This window comes from Xyrauchen texanus, chromosome 6 (assembly GCF_025860055.1).
Source record: "Xyrauchen texanus isolate HMW12.3.18 chromosome 6, RBS_HiC_50CHRs, whole genome shotgun sequence".
Taxonomy (NCBI): domain Eukaryota; kingdom Metazoa; phylum Chordata; class Actinopteri; order Cypriniformes; family Catostomidae; genus Xyrauchen; species Xyrauchen texanus.
Genome location: NC_068281.1, coordinates 5,380,594 through 5,406,060, shown reverse-complemented (window position 1 = coordinate 5,406,060; position 25,467 = coordinate 5,380,594). Strand labels below are relative to the sequence as shown.

At 37.5% G+C, this 25,467-nt stretch overlaps 1 protein-coding gene across 1 annotated transcript in view; it reads right to left on the bottom strand.

The window, feature by feature from the left end:
• The window catches only part of LOC127645062 (uncharacterized), a 33,231-nt gene extending 8,448 nt beyond the window's left edge, over positions 1-24,783 (bottom strand). The window contains exons 1-5 of the mRNA XM_052128584.1: positions 24,653-24,783; positions 24,386-24,493; positions 23,709-23,890; positions 598-686; positions 212-301 (exon numbers count right to left, since the gene is read on the bottom strand). Coding sequence (XP_051984544.1) covers positions 212-301; positions 598-686; positions 23,709-23,890; positions 24,386-24,447 — 423 coding nt within the window. The 5' untranslated portion in view covers positions 24,448-24,493; positions 24,653-24,783. The remainder of the gene's footprint in view (positions 1-211; positions 302-597; positions 687-23,708; positions 23,891-24,385; positions 24,494-24,652) is intronic.
• Between the last annotated feature and the right edge of the window lie 684 nt (positions 24,784-25,467).

Here is a 25,467-nt window from a genome sequence, read left to right as displayed (position 1 = left end):
ATAAAAATGGACATAATTTAAACCAGTCACTTTATTTTACTTCCACTGTTCTATATTCAAGAGAGTGACAACTGTTACATTTAAGTATTATATTTTGCATTAAAAAAGTGAATATGTAGAATTAGAAAAAAAAGTAGAGTATTGCGAAAATGATACATGGCATTTTAAATTATTTGAGTTTTTCTGTGTTTTGATTTTGTTTAAAGGTTACCTGATGATATCCCAAGCAGTCGACAATAGTGGATGATGCGTAGAAAATAATGCCATCTGTGCCCACGACCAGAGCAAATCCATGTAGAGTCTATAAAAAACAAAGATGAATTATTGCAGGTCCACTTGACACATACAAATCTCCTCTGAAGTGTGGAAATATGGAATGTCATGTCACTATAAATTAATATGAAAACATTTTTAATACTGAAATTATTTTCTCTAAATTGAATCATCTTAACATGGTCACTACAGTGTGAAATAATAATAATAATAATAATAATAATAATAATAAGACCGCTACTTTTAATTACACAACTGTGTAAATTTGAGAATGTCAGATTAGAACTGAATTACAACAACTAGTGACAAGCCCGCTTCAGTCACCTGTAGCACAAGGTCACTCTCCATGACACGGGGCAGAATCTGTTCTGGATTTAAGGCATCACTGCTGTGATTCTCTTTCTCTTGGACCGCTGTGTGGAAAGGGAAAACATGAGAGAAAGAAAGAGAGAGGGGGTTTCATGAACTTATTAACCAAATTTATACATGAAATGGTGCTGCAGGATAATGCAGTTCTTTGAAACAATCTGGATTACTGCATATATTAATCCTAAAATATGTAAACCACAACCATATATATATATATATAAAAACTTAATTTAATTGCCATAACCTCTTGAAAACTTGAAGCTGCTACCAAAGCAATAAGCCACGAGAGGCAATGCATTCAATCTTTTTATTTTTTATTGCCAACAGCAATAAAATAAATGGCACTATGTTCATTAAATAAAAGCAACAAAAAAATCTGGCAAATAACATAGTTCATTAGCTGTTTGATTGTTACATTGCTTAGCAATCATAAAGTCCATTCCGAATGAATAATTGCCACATTAACAGAATTCATCAGAATCCAGAGGTGCACAGGTCCACATATATACCAGAGATTTTACAATGGCTTTAAATATGGCTCATAAAATCATATTTTAGAAATGGAACTGTGCAACAAATTCATCATTAATTTGCCCTTATAAAACAAACTTTCACAGAGTGCACAGAGTTCAAGAATGTCTAAGTGAATTATTGTTTTATATGTATGGAGACCTATTATCCACCTTTGTACAAGATGTAATATAAGTCTCAGGTGTCTCCAGAATGTGTTTGTGAAGTTTCAGCTCAAAATATCCCATGGATCATTTATTATTTCATGTTATAAATGCCTCTTTTTGGGTGGAATCAAAAACACGCTGATTTTGTGTGTGTCTCTTTAAATGCAAATGAGCTGCTGCTCCCCGCTCCCTTTCCGGAAGAGGGCTGTGCCTTTACAGCTCATGCTTCCGATACTACAGCAACAACAAATCAGAACCAAAATGACTTGCAGCGTAAATACCGGAGTTCAGCCATATAGGCTATGTATGAATATATACATATGTATATCTGGTCTCCGTGAATACAATCAGAGACAATGGTAACTGACAGCAAGTGTTTTCAGGTGTAAAATTATTTGCATAAACATATACAGATTTTTGTATGTTTTGGGGCACATTTCCTTCAAAAACAAAACTTGTCCACAGCATCTTCATTGGCTCTGATGCCGGGAGTACATGAAGACTCTTATGTTCACTTTTACAGCCAGCAACAGAACACTTATGATGCTTACGAAGCTGAGACATTATTCTTCTCACTGTATCTGCTCCAGCATGGGAAAAAAATGGCGGACTGTGTGTAGATCACTCAGGGGAGGATCTATGATAATAGGGTGGAGTCCGTCACCAGTCGTGACGTCACTTTTACTATGTTGTGATATTGAAACACTTTTACTCTAATGCATCTTAAAAGCATTTAATAAATTTAACTTTTTAATACTTGTATTACAGATCAATCATCATATATAAACTTATTCCAGCATGATTAGCTTGCGCAGTAACTCACCTCATAGTGTGTTGTACCTGTTAGACACAGAACACAGAGGCTCGAGTATAGCCAAGCACACAATCTGACACGTGAGACCAAAGTGACCACGAAATGATTTGGTTGCTTCCGAAAATTTGCTTTTCATATCGCATTTGCTTTTTTGGACACGATCAATTAGGTCTAGGTGTTGGTTTAGAGAAAGGTTGTACGTTTTGTTAAACCACTCATTTGCTTTCTGTACACTATTGGTTAGGTTTAGTTAAAGTTTTAAATTAGGGAAGTAAGTTTTACCTAACATTCACCTTCAAAACCTTGTCTGATTACGACACCATTTCCAGTGGTAGCACAGCGGTTAAGGTTCTGGGTTACTGACTGAAAGGTTGGGGGTTCAAGCCCCAGCCCTGCCAAGATACCACTGTTGGGCCCTTGACCCTATCTGCTCCAGGGGTGCTGTTTCATGGCTGACCCTGCACTCTGACCCCAGCTTAGTTGGGATATGTGAAAACAACTGCATTTCATTGGACCTGTACTCTGCACAATAAAGTTGAATCTTAATTTCACTCGCTTTTGGCTCCTGTCGCTGGACATTTCACTGAGAAACTGCAGCAAAACATCTAATGAACATTACTAACATGTTGCCATGGTGACTTAATTTCCATATGAACAGGCTGCTTCAATGGCACACATGGAACAAAGCTGTATAAAAGCACCTAGATCACATCTGTTTTTTTCACAACTCATGTTGTCTGGAGTTCTTTGTATACTGGATGTTCATGGAAAGACATTTTTTCAATGTTTTGTCCGCAGAACGATCCAAAAACACTTTAAATTACAGTACAGCCCATTCGTGAGACTGTACGTCTATTCCTCAGCCTCGTTGTCATTCCCGACAAAAACCAAAGATGCAGCTGCTATGATTAAGGTCTATTAAGAGAACCAGTGCACACATCGAACATTCATTGACAGCCCCTGTTCATGCCCAGCAGGCCAATAAACGACACTTTGAACCTACACAACACTGTATGTCCTCAGCTGGTCAGGCTACATTTCACTTTAATAAGAGACAATCAGGCAGATCATCACTTTACATTCCCCATCTGCTCTGAGTCAGTCCATTTCAGATGAGTTCTTCCAGTTTCATGATTAGTTGAGAATGACTGCAAAATAACTGGATGAATAAGCGCAAGTCATTATTGTGGCAGCCCAAATGCCCTTTGTTAGCTGTGCTAATCCAAAATAGGAAGATAAAATCATAAGCAGAATAAGTTAAGCATTTTTGTGGGCAACTTATAGTAAAAAATTAGATGATATAACGTGAATAAGACAACCACAACAAACAGAATGAGCAGAGCTACTCAGTGATATTTGCATAAAATAGCATGCAAATGATAAACTGTACACCGCGTAGCTCTCTAAAGCACGCTCTCCTGGAGAAGAGTTCATTCTCTTTCTATTGATAGCAACACACATCTAATTACCTAGAGTTACACCATTTCTCTCTCTCTCTCTTTTCCATCTTAAACCATCATCATGCAACCCGGAGGCGTTGTGCACTGAAGGGGGGGAGGGGGGGGTGCTTTGTGAGAATGCATGTAATCCCATGTACTGAACCGTGTGGGGTGAATGAAGCATGAACTTCCTTTCATTACACTAAGAATCAATAGAGTAGCATTTTTACAATTATATCAAAACTGATATTAAGAATCATGACATTTTACTGGTGCTGGAATTGACTAATCAAATGTTGGTATTACGTGACAACTCTACTAGGCAGATCACTGGGATTTGGAACAGAGTGTGTGTGTGTGTGTGTGTGTGTGTGTGTGTGTGTGTGTGTGTGTGTGTGTGTGTGTGTGTGTGTCACTCCTCTACTGGTCTATCAATGCCTAAACATGTCATGTTAAAAGTCTGTCAAACTGATTTATTTATGACATTCCCCTAATACACACTATTGTACACAAGAAATACAATAAAACCTATTGTGATAAAAATAACCTTATCGTAAAGTGTAAACTTTTGCAAATGTATTAGGTATTATGAACTAACAAAGCACAATATTTTTAACAGCATTTTCAATCATTTTATGATTTTTCTAGAATTGTAAAATTTGAATTGCTCATTGTTATTGATAATATTTATGTATAAAACATTTTGTTTTAAAAATGGGTAACACTGTACAAAAAGGTTGTATTTATTTACATTAGTAAACGCATTAGGCATCATGAACCAGGAATGAACAATATTTTAATTGCACATTGTTAGCTAATGTTAAAATAAACAACTTCTAATTAAAAAAAAATAATATATATATATATTTAGGGTCATTGACAAATAAGGTTGTCCGAGGTGATAAAAATAAGATTTTTTTTTTAATGTAAAGTTTTTTTTTATGAATATCTCAAATATTTGAGTCAAAAACGTGCTTTTTCATAAAAAAGTTAAAATATCACATGTATTTATTTTTTTTAGTTCACACTCAGTCTGGAGGGTCTAAAGGGTAAAGGAAAAATTTCTTCCTGCATGTTGGTTACACCGCATGAATTTGGTGGACAAAGGTGTTTTTAAGTAACAATAATTTTAAAACTGTTGTTTCACTCCTTATTTTTAATTTAAAGAAATATTTACCAAAAATATTTTGCACTACTGATGCCAACATTTCCTTGTCAAGAATTTCAGCATTTAATGAGACTTTTTTTTGTAATGTCTCTGGACGGTTACACCACATGATAGTTTTGACATTAAGAACCAGAAAAAATATCAAAATGAACTTAAATGAAGAACTTTAAAATAAGTGTATTCAAGTAATTTTTTTGTGAGAATTACATTTTATATGTACTTTTGAAACGTCGTTGACACAGTATTAGTTGAAATTTCCATTAACCAAAAAAAGCACTGTTCATTGTTAGTTCATGTAAACTAGTGTAGTTATGCAATATTAATTAATGGCTGCTAAAGTGTTTCAAAAGTGTTACCTATATTTTGTAATTCAAACACAAAAACTGGCTCAGAGTTCAAAACATGAGGAACATTATGCTTAATCTCGATTATCTCTCTCTGAGGACTCATCCTCCATTCACTCACTTTACATCCTCTGCCAAACAAGCCCAAATGTACAGGTGCAGGGTTTCCCCATTAATTACCTAGACAGTGGCGTCCCGCTAATTTGTCCTGCCACAGTTTCATAATGAACCGAAACTATTTTTACACTTCTAATAATAACATAAAAGGTATCTAACATTGTGTTTTATTGCGCCATTGCTTTGGCAAAGCATCTCTCACTCCCAGTCATTCAGCAACCCCCCCGCGCTGTGTGCACGCATGCTCACACACACACACACACACACACACATAAGCACTGGAACCAATTATCCAACATAAACTTTTTTCAGCATGAGGAGAAAGTATAACACAGGTAACCACTTTTGCTTCATTTCTTTGATGGCTCACAGGGCTCGTCATTAACGCTTGTCCGCTTGTCCAGGACAAGTGGATTTTTGAAGTGGCAAGTGAAAGAGAATTTAACATGCCCGACCGGACAAACAGACTGATTCAAATGTCAATAACAAAAAAGTAACCAGCTATATTTGTGATAGCCTAGTTCATATTCTTATTCTCCTGTTGAAAGTAATCAAGAGCACGTAATTGTATAATTCGCAAGCGATCTAGTAACAGCGATCTAGTAACAGCTGCACTCTGTTTGATTGACAGGTGGCATATATGTGTGTGCTGAACATACGCGTGTGTTCCAAAATTGCTTATGCTAATGTGCACCTGAATGGTCAAATACTTTTCAAAATTATGCCAAAATGCCAGTCTTGGGGAGGTATTCATATAAACACTGAGAGTGATGTCTAAAGTGAATGTAAACCGCAGAGAAAAAAGTGAAGATGGTATTGAGAATCCTCAAATTTCACTACAGACTACTGAAATTTTGGTTTGTGTATTGCCTTAATTGTACACGGTAGATCTTGCTGCAATAACATGATAAAAAAGTAGATCACAATCCATAGAACTATGAGCATCCATGCTGTTAATGGTGGTGATGGAGGCTCTTTATTTGACTACCATACTGTGGCAGCGGGGGCGTGGTCAAGTGCCCGTCCGGGAGGGAAAGCTTGCACCTGAGCTAAGGGCGCTTGCACCTGAGCTAAATTATGTCTAACACCTGTCTGCGGATGGTACACGCTTGTGCGAATCGACTTAATGCCCAACAGTTCGTAAAGCTCGCGAAGTGTACGTGACATAAAAGTTGTGCCCTGATCAGTGAGGATTTCTTTCAGAATCCCCACCCGGGAGATTATCTTGAAGAGTGCCCCTGCAACACTACGTGCTGAGATGTTGCTCAGAGGCACTGCTTCCGGATATCGCGTTGCATAATCCACTAGGACTAATGCAAAGCGATGTCCGTGTGCTGTCCGTTCTATTGGCCCGACGAGGTCCATCCCAATTCTTTCGAAGGGGACCTCGATCAGTGGAAGGGGGCGCAATGGCGCTTTTGGGGTGGCCGGTGGGTTTACCAGCTGACATTCGCGGCACGCCGCACACCACCTGCGGACGTCACCGCCAATGACCGGCCAATAAAAATGGGCTATTAGACGGAGTAGTGTCTTCCTTTCTCCTAGGTGACCCGCCATGGGATTATAATGAGCCGCCTGGAATACCATATCCCGGCGGCTCTGTGGAATCAACAGCTGTGTTACATTTTCCTTTGTTTGAGCGTCTTGCACTGAAATTAGAGACAGGTGTTAGACATAATTTAGCTCAGGTGCAAGCGCCCTTACCACTTTCCCTCCCGGACGGGCGCTTGACCACGCCCCCGCTACCACACATACGTAACATAAAATAATTAGCATATGACAACAGGCTTCTCCCCTACACAGTGCAGGTTACATTTCTGTCGCAGAGAATTGAGTTGATTGCATAGGAACACTATTAGGTTGGGCATCGGCCATAATTTTAGAAAACTATACTAAAACAAAACAAGTATAAGTAACTTTTTTACTCTTTTTTTTTTAACTTTAAGTAAATGACCAAATTACTTGTTCAGCGGACAAGCATATAACAATGCATAATGTCGAGCCCTGGCTCAAATGTATGCTCTAGACGATTTTGTGCTTTGACCATTTTTTAACTGCGTGAAAAAAATGCTAAGTTTATGCTTTGTGGGTGTGACATTTTTGCTGTGCCGTCACCATTCATATCTACACAACCAATGTGTTTATGATTACATTACTACTAGAGCACAAAATAGTTTACAAGAGCACAAGTTCTTCATAGATCTAGCCTCTTAATTTTGCTCTCAAAGTGCACCAGATTGATGCATTTCACTTTAAAATGTACAAAATGTACTTATTAGTGTGCATGCCCCCGGACCGCCCCAGAGGGTCCAAGGTCCACCCACCAGAGTCTCACAAAATCCAAAGGGAAACACTGCAGGTGGATGGGCTCCTCTTCACAAAATATCTTCCCATATGGCAGAAAACTCCTTTTAAAAGCAGCCCATTTCACCGCTGGCTTGTTTTGATGAGGGGATGGAAATAAAAACCAGATCTGCTCTTGACAATTGAGGTTAAATTTACGAGCAGATGTGTGTTTATGCACTGGATATATTCCATAGTGAGGAATGGACTCTGTTTTGCTCTTTTCCCCCCAGTTCCTTATAACTTTTAACATTGTTCCTCATTCAGTGTTTAAGAATACAAAACCTTTGTATAATGCAAGCACAGCGCAAACGGCCAAACAAATTAAACATCAGGGAAGGTATATCATTATTTAAGTGGGATTTATTCATGCAGGTTTAATTACGGAGCTGAAATATGATTATTTCTGAGAAGGTGGCATCTTCTCTTTTTGACAGTTTCAAGGTTTTCATTCATACAGGTCATCGCAAAAAGATGCCACTTGGATGAATAGCCAAACATCTTTTACAAGCTGACCATGTCCAGTTGTAATCAATTAAGTAGTATCCAAAATGACTTACAGGACACTTATTACAGGGACAATCACCAAGGAAAAACCTGAGGTTTAGTGTCTAGCTCAAGAACAAGTCTTTATTTCATGTGAGTGTACGTCATTTCAAACATAGAGTATATATCCAATACTAATTATTTTGGGGGGAAAAATATTACTGCCAAAACAATCAGATTCTCAATGAAACTACACCACTGAACTTAAAAGAAAATGTATCTTAGGATGTTTTATGAGCCCAAGAAATGTCCTTTTATGAAAAGTAACACCACAACCGTCCTTGAAATCTTTGGAAACATCTTTCCTAATGTTTTTTTTTTTCCATTCTTAACTTTTGAGATTCAAAAGCACATTGTGAACTCTTATCAAGAAGTACAATTTCTCAGTGACTTCATAGAAACACTTAAAAGTTCAAATTAAAAGTTACATTTTATACCATTTGTGCTTTTTTCTCAGAACAAAAAAGATAATTTAAAACACTTGAGCTTAAAAAAATATTTAATTTACTATAAATAAATAATAAAAAAGTTATTTTAGAATCCTTTGTACCCAGAGAACATTTAAGAAAGAATTCATTTATTAAGATTACTTTACCCCTCTCAAATAGGTAAAACACATTTATAGACTCGGATACATAACATATATTTACATGTATTTGTGTGTGTGTGTGTGTGTGTGTGTGTGTGTGTGTGTGTGTGTGTGTGTGTGTGTGTGTGTGAGCGTGTATTTATCACTTTGTGGGGACCAAATGTCCCCATAAGGATAGTAAAACCTGAAATTTTTGACCTTGTGGGGACATTTTGTTGGTCCCCATGAGGAAAACAGCTTATAAATCATACTAAATTATGTTTTTTGAAAATGTAAAAATGCAGAAAGTTTTCTGTGAGGGTTAGGTTTAGGGGTAGGGTTAGGTTTAGGGGATAGAATATAAAGTTTGTACAGTATAAAAACCATTATGTCTATGGAAAGTCCCCATAAAACATGGAAACACGACTGTGTGTGTGTGTGTGTGTGTGTGTGTGTGTGTGTGTGAGAAGAGAAGGGGAGAGGAGGAGGAGAATGGCTTACAGTAGGCTCATTTGTGCATTGCTGGTCTCCTGCGCTCTGATGGACAGATCATTTTCACTGGAATCCCTCTGAGGTCAAAGCCTGATGTGCTACAGTCACGCAAACCCAGCTTTACTACAGTCTCTTAAAGGGCCAGTGCACCATTCAAATCTGACCTACAACAGACTGTTCTACACTGTCAAAAATGCTGGTTAGAAAATAGGAAAAAAAATCAAGTTCATGCTTACAGGAATGTATCCATTTATATATCCATCCATCTACCCATCTATCTATATATCCATCTATCCATCCATCCAACAATCTATCTGCTTGTCTCTCCATCCATATGTCTATCTATTCACTAGTCTATCCATCTACCATCATCTGTCTATCCACCCCTTCACCCATCCATCCATCCATCCATTAATTAATTAATTCATTCATTCATTCATTCATCCAGCTGTCTGTCTGTCTATCCATCCATCCATCCATCCATCCTCTATCATCTGTCTATCCATCCATCCATCCATTATCTGTCTATCAATCCATCCATCCATTATCTGTCTATACACCCCTCCACCATCTATCTACCTATTCATTAATTCATTCATTAATTTATTCATCTGTTTATCTTCATGTCGATCCTCTATCAATCCATTCATCAATCTGTCCATCCATGAATCTGTCTTTTTCCATCAATCTACTGTATAAATCTGTTTTTATCCATTCAATTTTCCACACTTCTGTCCATTCAACCATTCATCCATCAATCTATGTTTTTATCCATTCATTCATCCATCCGTCTGTCCATTAAACCATCCATCCATCCATCCATCCTTCTCCTGATTCACAATACACGAACAGTCAAAGATTCATGTCTATTGGTCACGTGACACAAACATACCAGACTACACCTCCAGAAGTATGCTCTTCAATGGCCAGGGTTGGGAGGGTTACTTTTGAAATGTATTCTACTACAGATTACAGAATATATGCTGTAAAATGTAATTTGTAACATATTCTGTTAGATTACTCAAGGTCAGTAACGTATTCTAAATACTTTGGATTACTTCTTCAGCACTGGTAGATTTTGTACTTGTTTTGACTACAAACTAAGAACAGTAAGATAAAATACACATGATAAAAATACATTCTCTGAAAAACCTAAATATCTTATTCAGGGTTGTTTCTAAAACAAGATCAATCAAACTTATCATGTTTTAATGATTTTTAGATATTTTTACAGGAATACAATAAAAAAAAAAAAGATTATCAAGAATAGAATTTTTGCCCTAATATCAAAAGGTCTTACTAGAAAAAAAGAAGTTATGATCTAACTTGAATTTTCTTGATAAAAAAAAAACATGATCGTGTCTAGTAACATGTGCATGTAAAATGGCTAGAAATATCATTTTAGCTTAGCGTATAGCTGACAATTTACACAAAGTTTATTTGTATTTCTTCGGCTCCAAATTTACTTCAAACATACTTCTCTGTCTGCTCGTATGAATGTAACACATCATAAAGTGTTTAACTGCTGTTCAAATGCATTTTGGATCGCATCATGTATATGTATAAATGTTTCCAATCTGAAAGGACTAAATATTAAATGAAACAAATGACAATAAAATTCAAAGTAATCTCTTCCGTTATAAAAATATTTTTTGAATGTAACTGTATTCAAATGACCAATTATTAGGGCCCGAGCACCAATGGTGCGAGGACCCTATTGTTCTTCTAGGCATTTATAATTTTTTCCACAAATGAATCGCATTTTTGAGTGCCTAAACACACTCTAAAATTCATGTAACTTTGCGCACGAATTAGAAGTGCGAAAATGTTCATCTGATATGGAGTGGTGGTGGCGTAGTGGACTAAAGCACATAACTGGTAATCAGAAGGTCGCTGGTTCGATCCCCACAGCTACCACCATTGTGTCCTTGAGCAAGAAACTTAATCCAGGTTGCTCCGGGGGGATTGCCCCTGTAATAGGTGCATTGTAAGTCGCTTTGGAGCGTCTGCCAAATGCATAAATATAAATGTAAATATGGGTTTCAGAATTAGGTGTGGCAAAATGGCTCGATAGCACCACTTACAAACTTTCAACAATTTGCCATTTACTCTACATTTCACCCACATGTAAGAAAATCTGTAGGCATATTTAACATGTTAAACAAATACAAAAAAGTCTCTTATAGCCATATCCTAAACCCAACAGGAAGTCAGCCATTGTGATTTTTCTCTCAAATTGTTGCTAAATTTTTGCCATTTCCAGGCCTCATATACTTTAAGGAACTGCTCCTAGAGATTAAATCAGATCAACATCATATTCGGTCAGTCTAATCTTAAGGCTTGGGCGATGGTAAATTGCGAAGCTTTTGAGTTTTCTTTGAATGCCATGGTGGCCTGACAAAGTTTGATGTTTCACCACACCACAGGAAGTTGTTATAACGCAATCATAAAATGTCCAATCTGCTCCAAACTTTAGTTTATGTTTTATAAGAGTCCCAGCCTGAACACTTCTATATGCCAATGTTCAGTTATAGTCATTGCGCCACCTACTGGCAACAGGAAATTACATGTTTTACACTGTGATACACTCTTAACAACATTTAAGTTGTAAAAATGCGAGAAAAAAAAAATTGGAGTGACATTCCCCTGGCACAGCAAACCCAACATGCAACAGGGTTCGAGGGCCTGTTCATCGCAGCTTGCAGCTTTCATTTAAATTGTAACTGTAGTGGAATACAGTTACTTGTAATGGGATTACGTATTTAAAATACACAATATATGCATTCCGTTTCTCCCCAACTCTGTCAATGGCAAATTATTCCACATAACCAGATTTGATTACAATGGCTTTCCAAATTAACTTCACTCAGGGTTCACCTTATCAAACACGGGGGTTGTCGAAGGGGTCAACATGTGCCTTTTATGAACCAACGGCTCCGGCGTGAGAGAAGCTGAGTTTGGAAACTGTCTCTGCCATGAGATCATGCATTTGTCTGTTGGCGCACAGCTCTGTTTGCAGTAATGTTCACAGAATGGTCTTGCTTTCTATGACTGTTGTTACACATTCATTTTTAAACATGTCTGAGCATTGCATGATTCTAAATCTTTGCCAATTGTGGCAATGTATGACACAAAGAAAATAATAATTAGAATATGGCAATGTATGACACACTACATTACTATATCATTTTCAAATTGATGTCTCATGCCACAGTGACTAATCATTGGTTTCTAAGCAGCGTAACACGTGTGAAACACAGTTTGAAGGAAAGAGGGGGCTTGAAAGCATGCAAGGAGGAAATAAAGGATTTGCCAAAAGGACTCACCATGTCAGGCGGACATTATTGCAGTTGTCACGCAACAGAACGGAGCTTAACAGCAAATTCCTATATGACGTATTTGGGTCATTTGCTAGTCGTTCGCACAACATAGCGTGCGGAGAGAGTGGTTATTGGTTGCCAACAAATACGGACCCTATAAATGTTGTAACTGAAGGGGTTTTGATGTAGACAATATGTATTTCAGCTCTTCAGAAAATAATTTATGCTTTGACTTGTGTCAATAGAGCTATCTGAATGGCAAAGGTGACAGTATACTGTTCAGACACAAATGAGAAACCAAATATGATCGAGGAATGATCTAAAATAAGAAAAGCACTTTTTTTATTTTATTCATGGGGGAATAAAACAGTGTTTTAAGTGGATCATATCCATGCAACGTAAATTAAAATAAAAAATGGATTTGTCCAAGGGATAACTAAGATCAGGGAATTCTCACGCAAGTGGGGGGGAATCATCGGCCCCTTACAAAGACAGATGTTAGAGACTCACACACACATGAGGTTGGATGCTTGGATCATCTATAAGCTTCTAGCACAATTTCTCACAGGATGAAAACAAACGGAAGAGCTTGAAGGACAGAAGGAATTTTCTCAATCTGCACGCAAGAAGAATTTGCCAAGGATGGTCAAGTGGCTGCCAAGCGCCTGCATAACTGTGTTCTCTGGGAGAAAATTGAATGTGATACTTGTTATGGTTTCTTTCTGCCGTTGTCCCATTTCATTTCCTAAACTATAGATTTTGTTTTAATTAACTGTGAACATTTATGACAAATAGCCATAGGAAATTGCTATTTCTCAATGGTTGCAATGACTTTAAATGAGGAGCAAATAGAGACTATCAATTTCATCTCCAAAGTAAAGATTCTCGTAATCTCACTTGTCTCCTCTAGAGTTTCAAAAGAGATATCTCAAACTCTCACATTTGCCAAGATGCTGAAGTCTGCAATCAAAACATTTAAAAACTCAATATGTACTCAATTCTTACTTAAATACTTACAGTGTACATACCCGAGAAAGTACTGAGTAATATTAGGTAACTACATGTAATTAATATGGGTTAAGGTTAGGGTTGGAGTCAGGTTTAGTGTTAGTACCTAGTAATTACTGTAGTTGTTGTAATAAGTATATAGATAAATGTAGAACTGTTCTGTAAAATAAAGTGCCACCAAAAACTTGAGTTTACAGTATACATGACACAATGCGTAATCAATTATATTAAGTTAAGACATCGTGTTAATTTATAATTAGTTAATTTTAAGTGTTAAATACATGGCCGTGCATCACTTCTGTCTTTCAGAGAATGCATGCTCACAATTTCAAGGCCACATGTGGTCCAATTAATGTGTATGCATGCTGGACGAAGCCAAGCTTCAATCAAATTATCTAGGTCTGTCAGTCTGACTTTGCATAAATCGGACTGGTAAAACTTCATTCAAACTGATGCGGGTACTGGCAAACTATATGGCACACGTGCCAGCATTGGCAACGCGGAGGGGTAATCACTGACACGACAGCAACGGCAATAGAGGGGTAGACTATTATATGTACAGTTCCTTCTCAAAGAATTAGCATATTGTGATAAAGTTCATTATTTTCCATAATGTAATGATAAAAATTAAACTTTCATATATTTTAGATTCATTGCACACCAACTGAAATATTTCAGGTCTTTTATTGTTTTAATACTGATGATTTTGGCATACAGCTCATGAAAACCCAAAATTCCTATCTCAAAAAATTAGCATATTTCATCCGACCAATAAAAGAAGTGTTTTTAATACAAAAAAGTCAACCTTCAAATAATTATGTTCAGTTATGCACTCAATACTTGGTCGGGAATCCTTTTGCAGAAATGACTGCTTCAATGCGGCGTGGCATGGAGGCAATCAGCCTGTGGCACTGCTGAGGTGTTATGGAGGCCCAGGATGCTTCGATAGCGGCCTTAAGCTCATCCAGAGTGTTAGGTCTTGCGTCTCTCAACTTTCTCTTCACAATATCCCACAGATTCTCTATGGGGTTCAGGTCAGGAGAGTTGGCAGGCCAATTGAGCACAGTAATACCATGGTCAGTAAACCATTTACCAGTGGTTTTGGCACAGTGAGCAGGTGCCAGGTCGTGCTGAAAAATGAAATCTTCATCTCCATAAAGCTTTTCAGCAGATGGAGGCATGAAGTGCTCCAAAATCTCCTGATAGCTAGCTGCATTGACCTTGCCCTTGATAAAACACAGTGGACCAACACCAGCAGCTGACATGGCACCCCAGACCATCATTCCTTCTCCCCAGTCTTCCTCCAGACTGTGGCACCTTGATTTCTGAATGACATGCAAAATTTGCTTTCATCCGAAAAAAGTACTTTGGACCACTGAGCAACAGTCCAGTGCTGCTTCTCTGTAGCCCAGGTCAGGCGCTTCTGCCGCTGTTTCTGGTTCAAAAGTGGCTTGACCTGGGGAATGCGGCACCTGTAGCCCATTTCCTGCACACGCCTGTGCACGGTGGCTCTGGATGTTTCTACTCCAGACTCAGTCCACTGCTTCCGCGAGGTCCCCAAGGTCTGGAATCGGTCCTTCTCCACAATCTTCCTCAGGGTCCGGTCACCTCTTCTCGTTGTGCAGCATTTTTTGCCACACTTTTTCCTTCCCACAGACTTCCCACTGAGGTGCCTTGATACAGCACTCTGGGAACAGCCTATTTATTCAGAAATTTCTTTCTGTGTCTTACCCTCTTGCTTGAGGGTGTCAGTGATGGCCTTCTGGACAGCAGTCAGGTCGGCAGTCTTACCCATGATTGCGGTTTTGAGTAATGAAACAGGCTGGGAGTTTTTAAAAGCCTCAGGAATCTTTTGCAGGTGTTTAGAGTTAATTAGTTGATTCAGATGATTAGGTTAATAGCTTGTTTAGAGACCCTTTTCATAATATGCTAATTTTTTGAGATAGGAATTTTGGGTTTTCATGAGCTGTATGCCAAAATCATCAGTATTAAAACAATAATAGACCTGAAATATTTCAGTTGGTGTGCAATGAATCTAAAATATATGAAAGTTTAATTTTTATCATTACATTATGGAAAATAATGAACTTTATCACAATATGCTAATTTTTTGAGAAGGACCTGTATATACATACAGTCTACATCTTGATGTACTCTTACCTCATGATTACACAGCATATTTTCATCAGCTGAATTGGAGGCTGACCTGGCAGCGCTTCACTTTCAGTTAATCTTGGGAGTTAAACGTGCCCACTTTGCTTCGGTCAGGCTGCGTGGATGACAGACTACATTATGTGTTTCATTTGTTTCTTTTACTTTCAAAACAACACGTTAGTATTAAGGAAAACACCACTATTAATCCTTGAGATTTCTAACCAAGCATACAGGTACACCTTAAACCATGGTCACACTCAATATTACAGTCTATTCAAAATATAAAGTTTTAGGATTTTGCAGGTGCGATTCACCGAAAAAGGCTAAATAATTGATCGGCTTGTGATGCGTGAATGCCTTACACATACAGCATGAGTCTCGTCACACTTTGATAGAGTTTAGCTTCCCAATCAACTGATGAAATCATGCTGCGTGATCATGAGGAAGGATTAAATCAAGATGTAGATTGGAATGCAGGTGCGAAAAACTTAATATAAATAAAATAGCCTCTCCCGCTGTTGCTTGCACACTAATGATTACCCCTCTGTGAGATTTAAAAAAATAATTTATGACATAATATAAGAAATATTTAAGATTCTACACAAAAATAAGCAAATTTGTGATATTAACTATGTTAACTCATTTTGTACAAAAGGACAGGGTTTCTTTCATTAAAGCACTTCACTCTAACGGTTATGCCGATAATATAATTTGTAATGAAAAATAAATGAATAAAATCGGAAAATTTATTCAAACTTCATAATGCGCACGTTCCATTCGGCACAGCCATTGACCAGGAAAATAAAAAATGGCCCTCCATGTCAAAAAGGTTGCCGACCCCTGAACTAAAACGTTTAAATTACATTTTAAATAGAAAAAACAAGACAAAGAACTTTAAAAATTGTATGTATACGTGCTGATATTGAGATTTAAAAGATGTCTTTTAAGATAGCTCAGCAACCTCAAAATCATCCAAAAGTGAAAAAAAAAAAAAAAACAGTCTTAAATGAACATTCCAAAATGTAACGGAACAAAATGTGGTTTGTAAAAAAGGTAAAAAAAATTCTAAATTTAGGCTAAGAATGCATCACGCTTTTCCGTGATTATAAATCTGCCATTATTCCAATTACATTGTCAGATTACTTCCATATTAATTAAATAATTAATGCTCATTGTGGGTGTCTTTGAGTAGGAACCTTAAACTGCATTTGTAGTATTTCCACAAAAATAATAATAATAATAATAATAATAATAATAAGGATTTTGACACGTCCCTCCTTTTTTTTTTTTTTACATTGTAATAGGAACATTGTTGTAAAATGGATGTAAATTTACACAGAAGCGGTTAGAAAGTTATTTTATCATACTAAAATCATATTAGCATGAATATTGTTTACGTCTTAAGACTATACTTGTTGAAACAGTGAGTATATGAACATTTATGGATTGGCCCCGATTCACTGCCATTGTAACTGCCTCAATGCAACCCAAATATTTGCTATTTTTAAAGAGGGAAGAGTCAATTAATTTTTCCGATAATGCCACAACTACTGCCAACGGAGCTTACCTTGTTTTAAACCAGGAATAGTCCTTTTTATTCTGCCTTGAACAATATAATTATCTATCACTCAGAAAACTGAAAATGGAAAGCATTCATTTAAATGGTTGGCAAATGGTCACATGTGGCCACTAAATGTGGATTGTGGAACATCTACACAGAAGCACCAAAGATGATTGCCGTTTTCCCTTCCTAGTGCTTACTTAGAGTCTGCAGGCCAGGGACTTTGACAGGCTGCAGGCACGCAAAGCTCCCCAGGTGTCAGTGATATTCACTACCCCTAGCCCCCTCCTCTCTACATCCACCCATCACTCTCTCTGGATCTCAATTATTTCCTCATGTGCAGTTTCCTTGTTTCGGCATAGATTTAATTGAAAATATTCGGAACCAAGTTTAGATGCCTCACTGCCTCGCTAAGATATTGTTCAAATACTGCACCTTATCGTTAAACTATTCGCATTTCCTTAAGGAAACACCGGTTCTTGCAATTTGACGTGCCGGTATTCGGCAAAGTGATATACGGCAATAATTAACATGCACTGTTATGTTATTGTGTATACTTCTAAATACAGAAAAAGAAAATCTAGAAGGATAGTTCTGATTTTTCTGAACACACCATAACTTCAATCCTCGATTCAAGATTCACAACCAGGGACCAAATTTTACACTCTCAAAATGACACATGTCAAGTCAAGTCAAAATGTATTTCTGTAGCACATTTAAAAGCAACAGAGTTGCACCAAAGTGCTGTACAATAAAACGTTGAGCATATAAAAAGAAAGCATTAAAGGAAAACATGCAACGTACAATATATACACAATAAATAAAATACAATCAGAAAACCCTTAAACTAATCTTAATCAAAAGCCAGAGAGAACAAATAAGATTTAAGAGCCGATTTAAAACTGGCTCGTGAAGGAGCAAACATTTATGGGCAGACTGTTCCAAAGTTTAGGTGCTGCAGCAGAGAAGGCCCGACCACCCTTAGTTTTACAGTGACAACGTGGGACAGTTAAGAGAAGCTGATTACTAGACCTAAGTGCTCTTTGGGGAGTTATGTTATGAGAGCGTGGATTAACGTCACCAAATCTTTCGGGGGTAGAAATTAGGTTTTAATTTCACAACCAATCGCACATGAAAGAAACTGCCCTTTACCACTGTACTGATTTGTTTCTCAAAATATAGTGATAAATCAAATGTAACTCCACATGAGGTTGAACCATGGCAGAAAGAGAACCTAAATTAAAAACATATGGATATCTGGAGGGGCCTAAAATCTGAATTTCTTTTTTCCGTTTAATTTCATTTGATCTCCTCAAAACAGTCGCAAAGCACATCCAAAGGATAACTACTGTCAGATTTGGCTGGTAGATAAAATTGTGTATCATCAGTATAGCATTAGTAGGAGATCTTATAATTCTTAAAAATGGCACCCAAGGGGAGCATATAAAGTGAAAAGCGAAGAGGGCCTAAAATGGACCCTTGGGGCACACCGCATAATAGGGGAACTGATGAAGAAGAAAACTTCCCAATGCTCTCTGAGATGGTTCTATCTTTGAGGTAAGAGGCCAATCACTGCAGGGCAACACCCTGAATACCCACAACCTTTTCCAACCGGTGTAACAGAATCCTTTGTTCAATTGTATCGAATGCAGCGCTTTTAAATCCAACAAGACAAGCACCGCATACAAACCAGTATCAAGAACTTGGAATAGGTAATTGCTGACCTTCAACAGTGCAGTTTCCGTACTGTGCATTAATCTAAAACCCGACTGAAATGTATCTAAAATATTGGGCATACTGATATAGGAATTTATGTAAGTAATTATTTGGTCTGGTAATGGAAAAAAAAAAAGTGCAGTCAATGGCAGGTGCATGTGTCGACAATGTGCACAGACAAGCAGGGCCAAGTTCCAGGTCATCTGTGTTCGGCAACTGCTTTTGGGTCCTTGAATAACGTATAATATGTGATTAAGGGCAGCCGGTGGTCTTTCTGGTGCCCTCCTAGGATAAGATGGGGGGAGTTTGTGCCCTACGCAGATTGCCTAGTCTGCTTATAGGGAGCGGCGGTACTGCAGACAAGGAATGTCTGAGTGTCGAGAAAATCTGGCCCTCACGTGGACAGCCCACACAGATGGTGTTGATGTGAAAAATTTGCGTCACGCAAATTCAGCAACTCTGGCAATCGAAGTATACTTTGGCCTTAAGACACAAGTCAGACCCTCAAGTCAGACCCTCGCTGATGCAGGGGCGAAAATGTCATCAAAATGTTGGGGGTACAATAAACATACCAATTCTCAAGAGCAATTTTTGAAGGGGACACCAAGGTTTTTTTTGTTGTTGCCCCGTTTGCATTTGTATAATTTTATTTCTTAAACAATTATTTTAAGAATATATCATTATAATATTTACAATACACATATTTTAATGATATTTTAGGGGGGGGAAACCCTCAGATGGGGGGGGGGGGTGTCCTGACCCCCTCGACCCCCCCGCGATTTCCGCCTATGCGCTGATGTGACTTTGACCTATTCAAATCAAACGCATACAAACCTTCTACATTTTCCAGGGACTTTATACAGTACGTTTTTAAGGGACATGGGTCCAGGTTGAATTGTAAGACTGATATTTCTTGCTTATGATCCTCAATGATGTAAGTGACTTGAGCAATTCCAAAGAAAAGACATTCAAACCGACTATTAAAGAAACCATCAGTAGTAAATCAAGCATCTTCTAACAACTGACCTCAGTATGTAACTGAATGCAAGAAAGAACACCAATCACAAATCAGTATGCAAATATTACTAATGACATTATAGGTGTAAGATAGACCTTGAATTGCAAACATTCTAACAATTAGTAAACTTCAGTAAATTTGCTTGAATGAAGCTGAACTAGTGACCCATCAAGCTCATCATGACGACCATTAGTCTCATTACTTTAGATCATTAGGTATGACTAAGCTTCCCGTATGCAGGTCCCAATCCTATTAGGACCCTCTGTAAGCCTGTTCTGAGCAGATAACAGCGGCCACATAGCAAAGTGTTGCCAGTAACAAGAAGTTGCTGGCACTGAAAGCACTTTCTTTTAAGATTCACTCTCATTGAGCACATTGAAATGCACACCAATACGCTGATAACAACCAAAAATCATCTTATTCAAAAATCTAACAATGCAAGACAACAGCATTTACATGACATTTGTAAACATCAGATTTTTCTCTGCTTTTGACGTCAAAATGGAACAGGCATGCGGACAACACTTGCACATACTAAATAGGCCTGTAAAAAGCTAGTAAAGGTGTTTAAATGTGATAGAATATCTTTATCTCTAATAAATGTCATTATGACTATGTGCAATATATCATTAATCTCATAAAAAAATAATGAGAGAGGGCCATTTACACACTCCAGATCCCGTGAGGCCCTGAAAAGTGATGGAATTCACCTGGCAGTGCAATAATCACAATTTTAACATAATGACATGGGACAAGTCTCTAACAATGGTGTTGGGCCAACAAAGGCTTTCACAAGGTTCCCCACTGTGTTCTCAGCCTTGTGGTGGAGAATGAAACACAGCATGTCTAGACCAGACACGGTTAGAGGTCAGTCACTTACGGCCTCACAAGAAAGTATTCGTGAGAGGGAAAATCGGTCGAGATGAATAGTTGCCTACACTTTGTCACTGATGTACACTAGGATTTTTGTGCAACGTCAGGATATTTTGTTTGTGAGAACCAGATGATATGACCTGAAGCTGATATTTAGTGGATCTTGGCAATAATCTTGAGAGGTTGCTCTTTCTTATGGAGGCAGGTTTCATTTGTCTCAACTTTGTCTTAGATCTTTCTCTTAAAATGCCTAAAAAGACGATTGCTGACATAGAGAGTGTAGAGCTCTAAAATTAATGTGGACCGCATAGCTCAGATTATTTGGTCTTGGAATGATTTTATGAGAAATGTTTGTGGTTCATATCGAGATCTCTGTCCTTTTGTGGCAACTTTTAACATCTTGGCAAACCTAAACAACAAATGTGATATTATTTGGGGATTTTTTTTTTGGTATCAAAATCTGAGAAACAGGAGATTGTGAGATTGTGATTCCACTTTCTTACAAGCATCGATTTAAATGGTAACCCCACAACTCAACATAAAGGATGAGTCTAATAAATATAAGGTTCTGGTTAGTTAAATGATAAATTATTAAATCATATATATATATATATATATATATACCATTTCAGCTTTAACTTTGTAAAGTGTTCTTAAACTCTCAAAGGAATTATTTGACATATTTTTGGTACTGTTTTAAATTAGTTTTACTTTTTTTTTGGAATGCCCAATTCCCAATCCACTTTAAGTCCTCGTGGTGGCGTAGTGACTCGGCTCAATCTGGATAGTGGAGGATGAATCTCAGTTGCCTCCACGTCTGAGACGTCAATCCATGCATTTTATCACATGGCTTGTTGAGCGGATTACCGCAGAGTCTGAGTGGAGCGCATGTGGAGGCTTCACGCTATTCTCTGCGGCATCAACGCACAACTCACCACATGCCTCACCGAGAGCGAGAACCACATTATAGCGACCACGAGGAGGTTACCCCATGTGACTCTACCCTCTCTAGCAACCGGGCCAATTTGTTTGCTTAGGAGACCTGGCTGGAGTCACTCAGCACGCCATGAGATTCGAACTCGTGACTCCAGGGGTGGTAGTCAGCGTCAACTCTTGCTGAGCTACCCAGGCCCATTTGATATTGTTTTTTTTAAGTTATGAACTGAGCTTTTAGAACATTATATAACAATTTGCTTCAATGACATTCCAGTTAGGGATGGGCATTTTGGTCATTTTGTCTACTCTAGTACTCAGACTAATTACTCGAGTACTCGTCGAGAACACATGGGGTCAATTACATGTTCATAACTTCATATATAATAACATGTCTGACAATCGTCTACGGCTGCTGCATTGCGTCTTGTTGTTCCAGTGTATTGTCTATTCATTATTATAGGCTGTTATAAAATAGCATGTTACAAAATTAAAAACCACAAAGCGCAATATGTAATGTTTAATATCATCAAGTTCGTCAAGGTCAGATCACACATTATAAATGACTGCATTCAAGGTAGATCTGGCAGTTATGGCTTTCATTATCTAAAATCAGTGCTGGCTGTTATAACAGGACAGTAAGTTACTGGGTGAACACCATATACATATACATATATATATATATATACACACAGTAATGAGGCTTACTGCCACAAATCCAATCCCTTTTCATTTTGAGGTGAAAATTGACCTGCACTTGTTCAATTTTCATGAGATTCACCCTCAAAGAAAGACTCTAAGAGACTCGTAAACACAAAACTGCCATATCTCTCCCTTGTGTCCCTCTTAAACAAATGCACACCCCATTTATTGAGAAACAACAAATGATACAAGATACTATATATGATGCCAAGCACACATCTTTCTCCAGTTTTAACTTGATCCAGATCACATGCATTTTAAATTACTCTCTGTAATGAGCCTATTATATCTTTTGTACATGCCCACCAGATGCCCACCTGCAAGCACACAGCTCAACAACTGCCAGCTCTCCACAAAAACAGCTCAGAACTGATCCGTTTTGACACTCTGACCATAAAACACTGTCACAACAAACAGCATGCGAGAGCAAGAGGGCAATCCCTACAATGCTACACATGGATGGACATACTATATCCTTATATAGCCCCTCCGGAACACACACTATCCTGAAGGGATGACAGCATTTGTATTTACCAGCGTGTTTGGTCAGTTTTGCCACAAAATTAAATAATTACACATTTTCAGTGTGGCATCTGTTATTTCTAAAATTGTATTCCAAGTTTTATAAATCATGCATGTAAACCCTCCAAATATTAAGGAACTAAACCGAGTGGGGGATTGATCACCCCACATTTCTATTTAAATTGCTATGTTCACTATATAAAAATGTAAATATGACAAAAACATACTATTAAAAACTAAATATTTGTAGAACAAATTGCAAATAACAACAAAATATTACATTTTGACTAACCATGACAACAATACACAAATGGTGTAAAAATGGCACATTTTGGAGGCGCTATGCTGGATCTTCAATTGTAGTAGGGGTTCAGTAAAACTCAAACAAAACACCACACAGGTGCCTTAAAAATCACTGACCGGACCCAATATATGTTCTATGATGTTAACTCAAAGTATTAAAGTCATCACATGACTATCAAGCAGGCTAAACAACCAAAAAGTCCAAATTCTTTGTCTAATTTTATACAGATAGACAAATCTATCGTATTGAAATTTCACTTTTTTAAAAGTGTGTTTGAGATTTTTTTTATTAAATGCAATTTGGTTTGATATTGTATTACTGAATGCAATGACTTCCCTAAATTTGAAGCATGACTTGTGTGTCCAAATACTTTTTGGCACGACTGAAGTGTGTAATTTTGGAAGGTCCTTTGTTTAAGGGAATGTGCAGACAAAACATTTACTGTACCTTGAAAGAAACTCTTCACCCGAAGGTAACTGACGCTGAGTCTCAGCACTGACAGTTTGTCGAGTTTGGATATGACATCCGCACTGAAGGGCAGCAGATTCGCCAGCCGGTCCAGTTCTGCATTCAAACGGTCACGATGTCGCTTGGACGGGTTCGACTTCCAGCCTGCTTTCTCTGGTTTCCTGATCACACAAAGGGTTAATTCAGTGTCATAAATTAAAACCACATAAATTCCAATCAATGTTTTGATGTTTACCAGTTCTCTGTCACTAATATCTTCACACATGTTTTTTTTACTTTACACATATTAACATTAATAATGATGATGATAATAATAATAATAATAAAACCTAAAAAAAATAAAAATAAATAAAAACACAAATAAGACCGAAACTTTGCCAGCAGTGTTAAAAAAAAAAAAAAAAAAGGGAAATATTTAAATTTTTGTGTTTTAATAATTATAATAATAAAACTGCAAAACAATGACAGAAAAAGTGCCGGTATTGTTAATATATATGTTAAATATTTGCTTTGTTGATGTAAATAATAATACTAATAATAATGTTGTTATTTTATATTGCTATTATTATTATTATATAGCCTACAATAATATTAAAATGTCATTAATAAAGAAAATAAAAAAGAAAGAAAGAAAGAAATTAAAAGAAATACTTAACTGTTTTTGAATCGGTTTTTTTCTTTTTCGACCAGCATACAAACTATCTCCAGGTGGAATCATCTTTCACCTCTCCAAAGGGCCTCTTTAGTTGCAGGCAAACTTTCAGCTTTGAAACATCAGAGGAACACATAAAAAAAATTTTGAGGAGCGGGGAAACAGACAGGGACACACAATAAACATTTTACAATATCACTCCATAGAGAATAACCATTGACAAATGTCAGCCTGAAACCAAACTCTGAAGATATAAGAGGCAAAAACTCACCCAAATCCACATGCAGCGTCTGCAAACCTTTATGTGTCGAGAACAGATTCCTTGAACCGATTAACATTGACTCTTTGAAGAGTTTTTATACCTAAAACATCCCGAAAGTGAATAAGAATAAACGTATTGCATGAGCGCGAGATCACGAGCGCGCTGATGTTTTATAGCCGCTCTGGGTGGCGCGTGCGCTTCATATGGCGGATCACTGAACGCGCAGCGTCACGCGAGCTCTCACGCACATCCCGTGTGGAGAGGTGGACTTCAGATTAGACGCGTTCTTGCGTTTAACCTTTGTGCGACCATCGGGACATTTTTGTCTTTTGCATTTTGTTTTTCGATCATTGTGGCTGTGTTAATGCCAACGGCATATATTTAGCCAAAGGTGTGTATTTTTAGGGGATTTCAACCTCAGTTCCTAAAATACATCAATAATACACTTTGTACACAAAATAGTTACACTCAGGACCTTCAGGACAAAAATGTTCACATTGAAACCCATTAAAACTGCAATATTTGATCCCATTGCCATTAAAGCATAAAATCATGCATTCTATCATATTATCCTTTACTCTGGAGCCCTGGCTTCATAATTAAAAAAATATATATTTTTCCACCAAATGGCGCCATTTTTTTAGCCTATGGAGCAAATACATGCTTTTTTCCTATTTTCTGTTTGCTGTATTATAGAGCACTGAAGGCCAATTGAATACATGTTGCAGCTATAATTGTGTGGGCGTGTTGGTATGCATGTATTGAGAAATGTGTGTGTGTGTGAAAAAACAACAGTAGCATTTTGTAAACAAACTGGCAAGTAA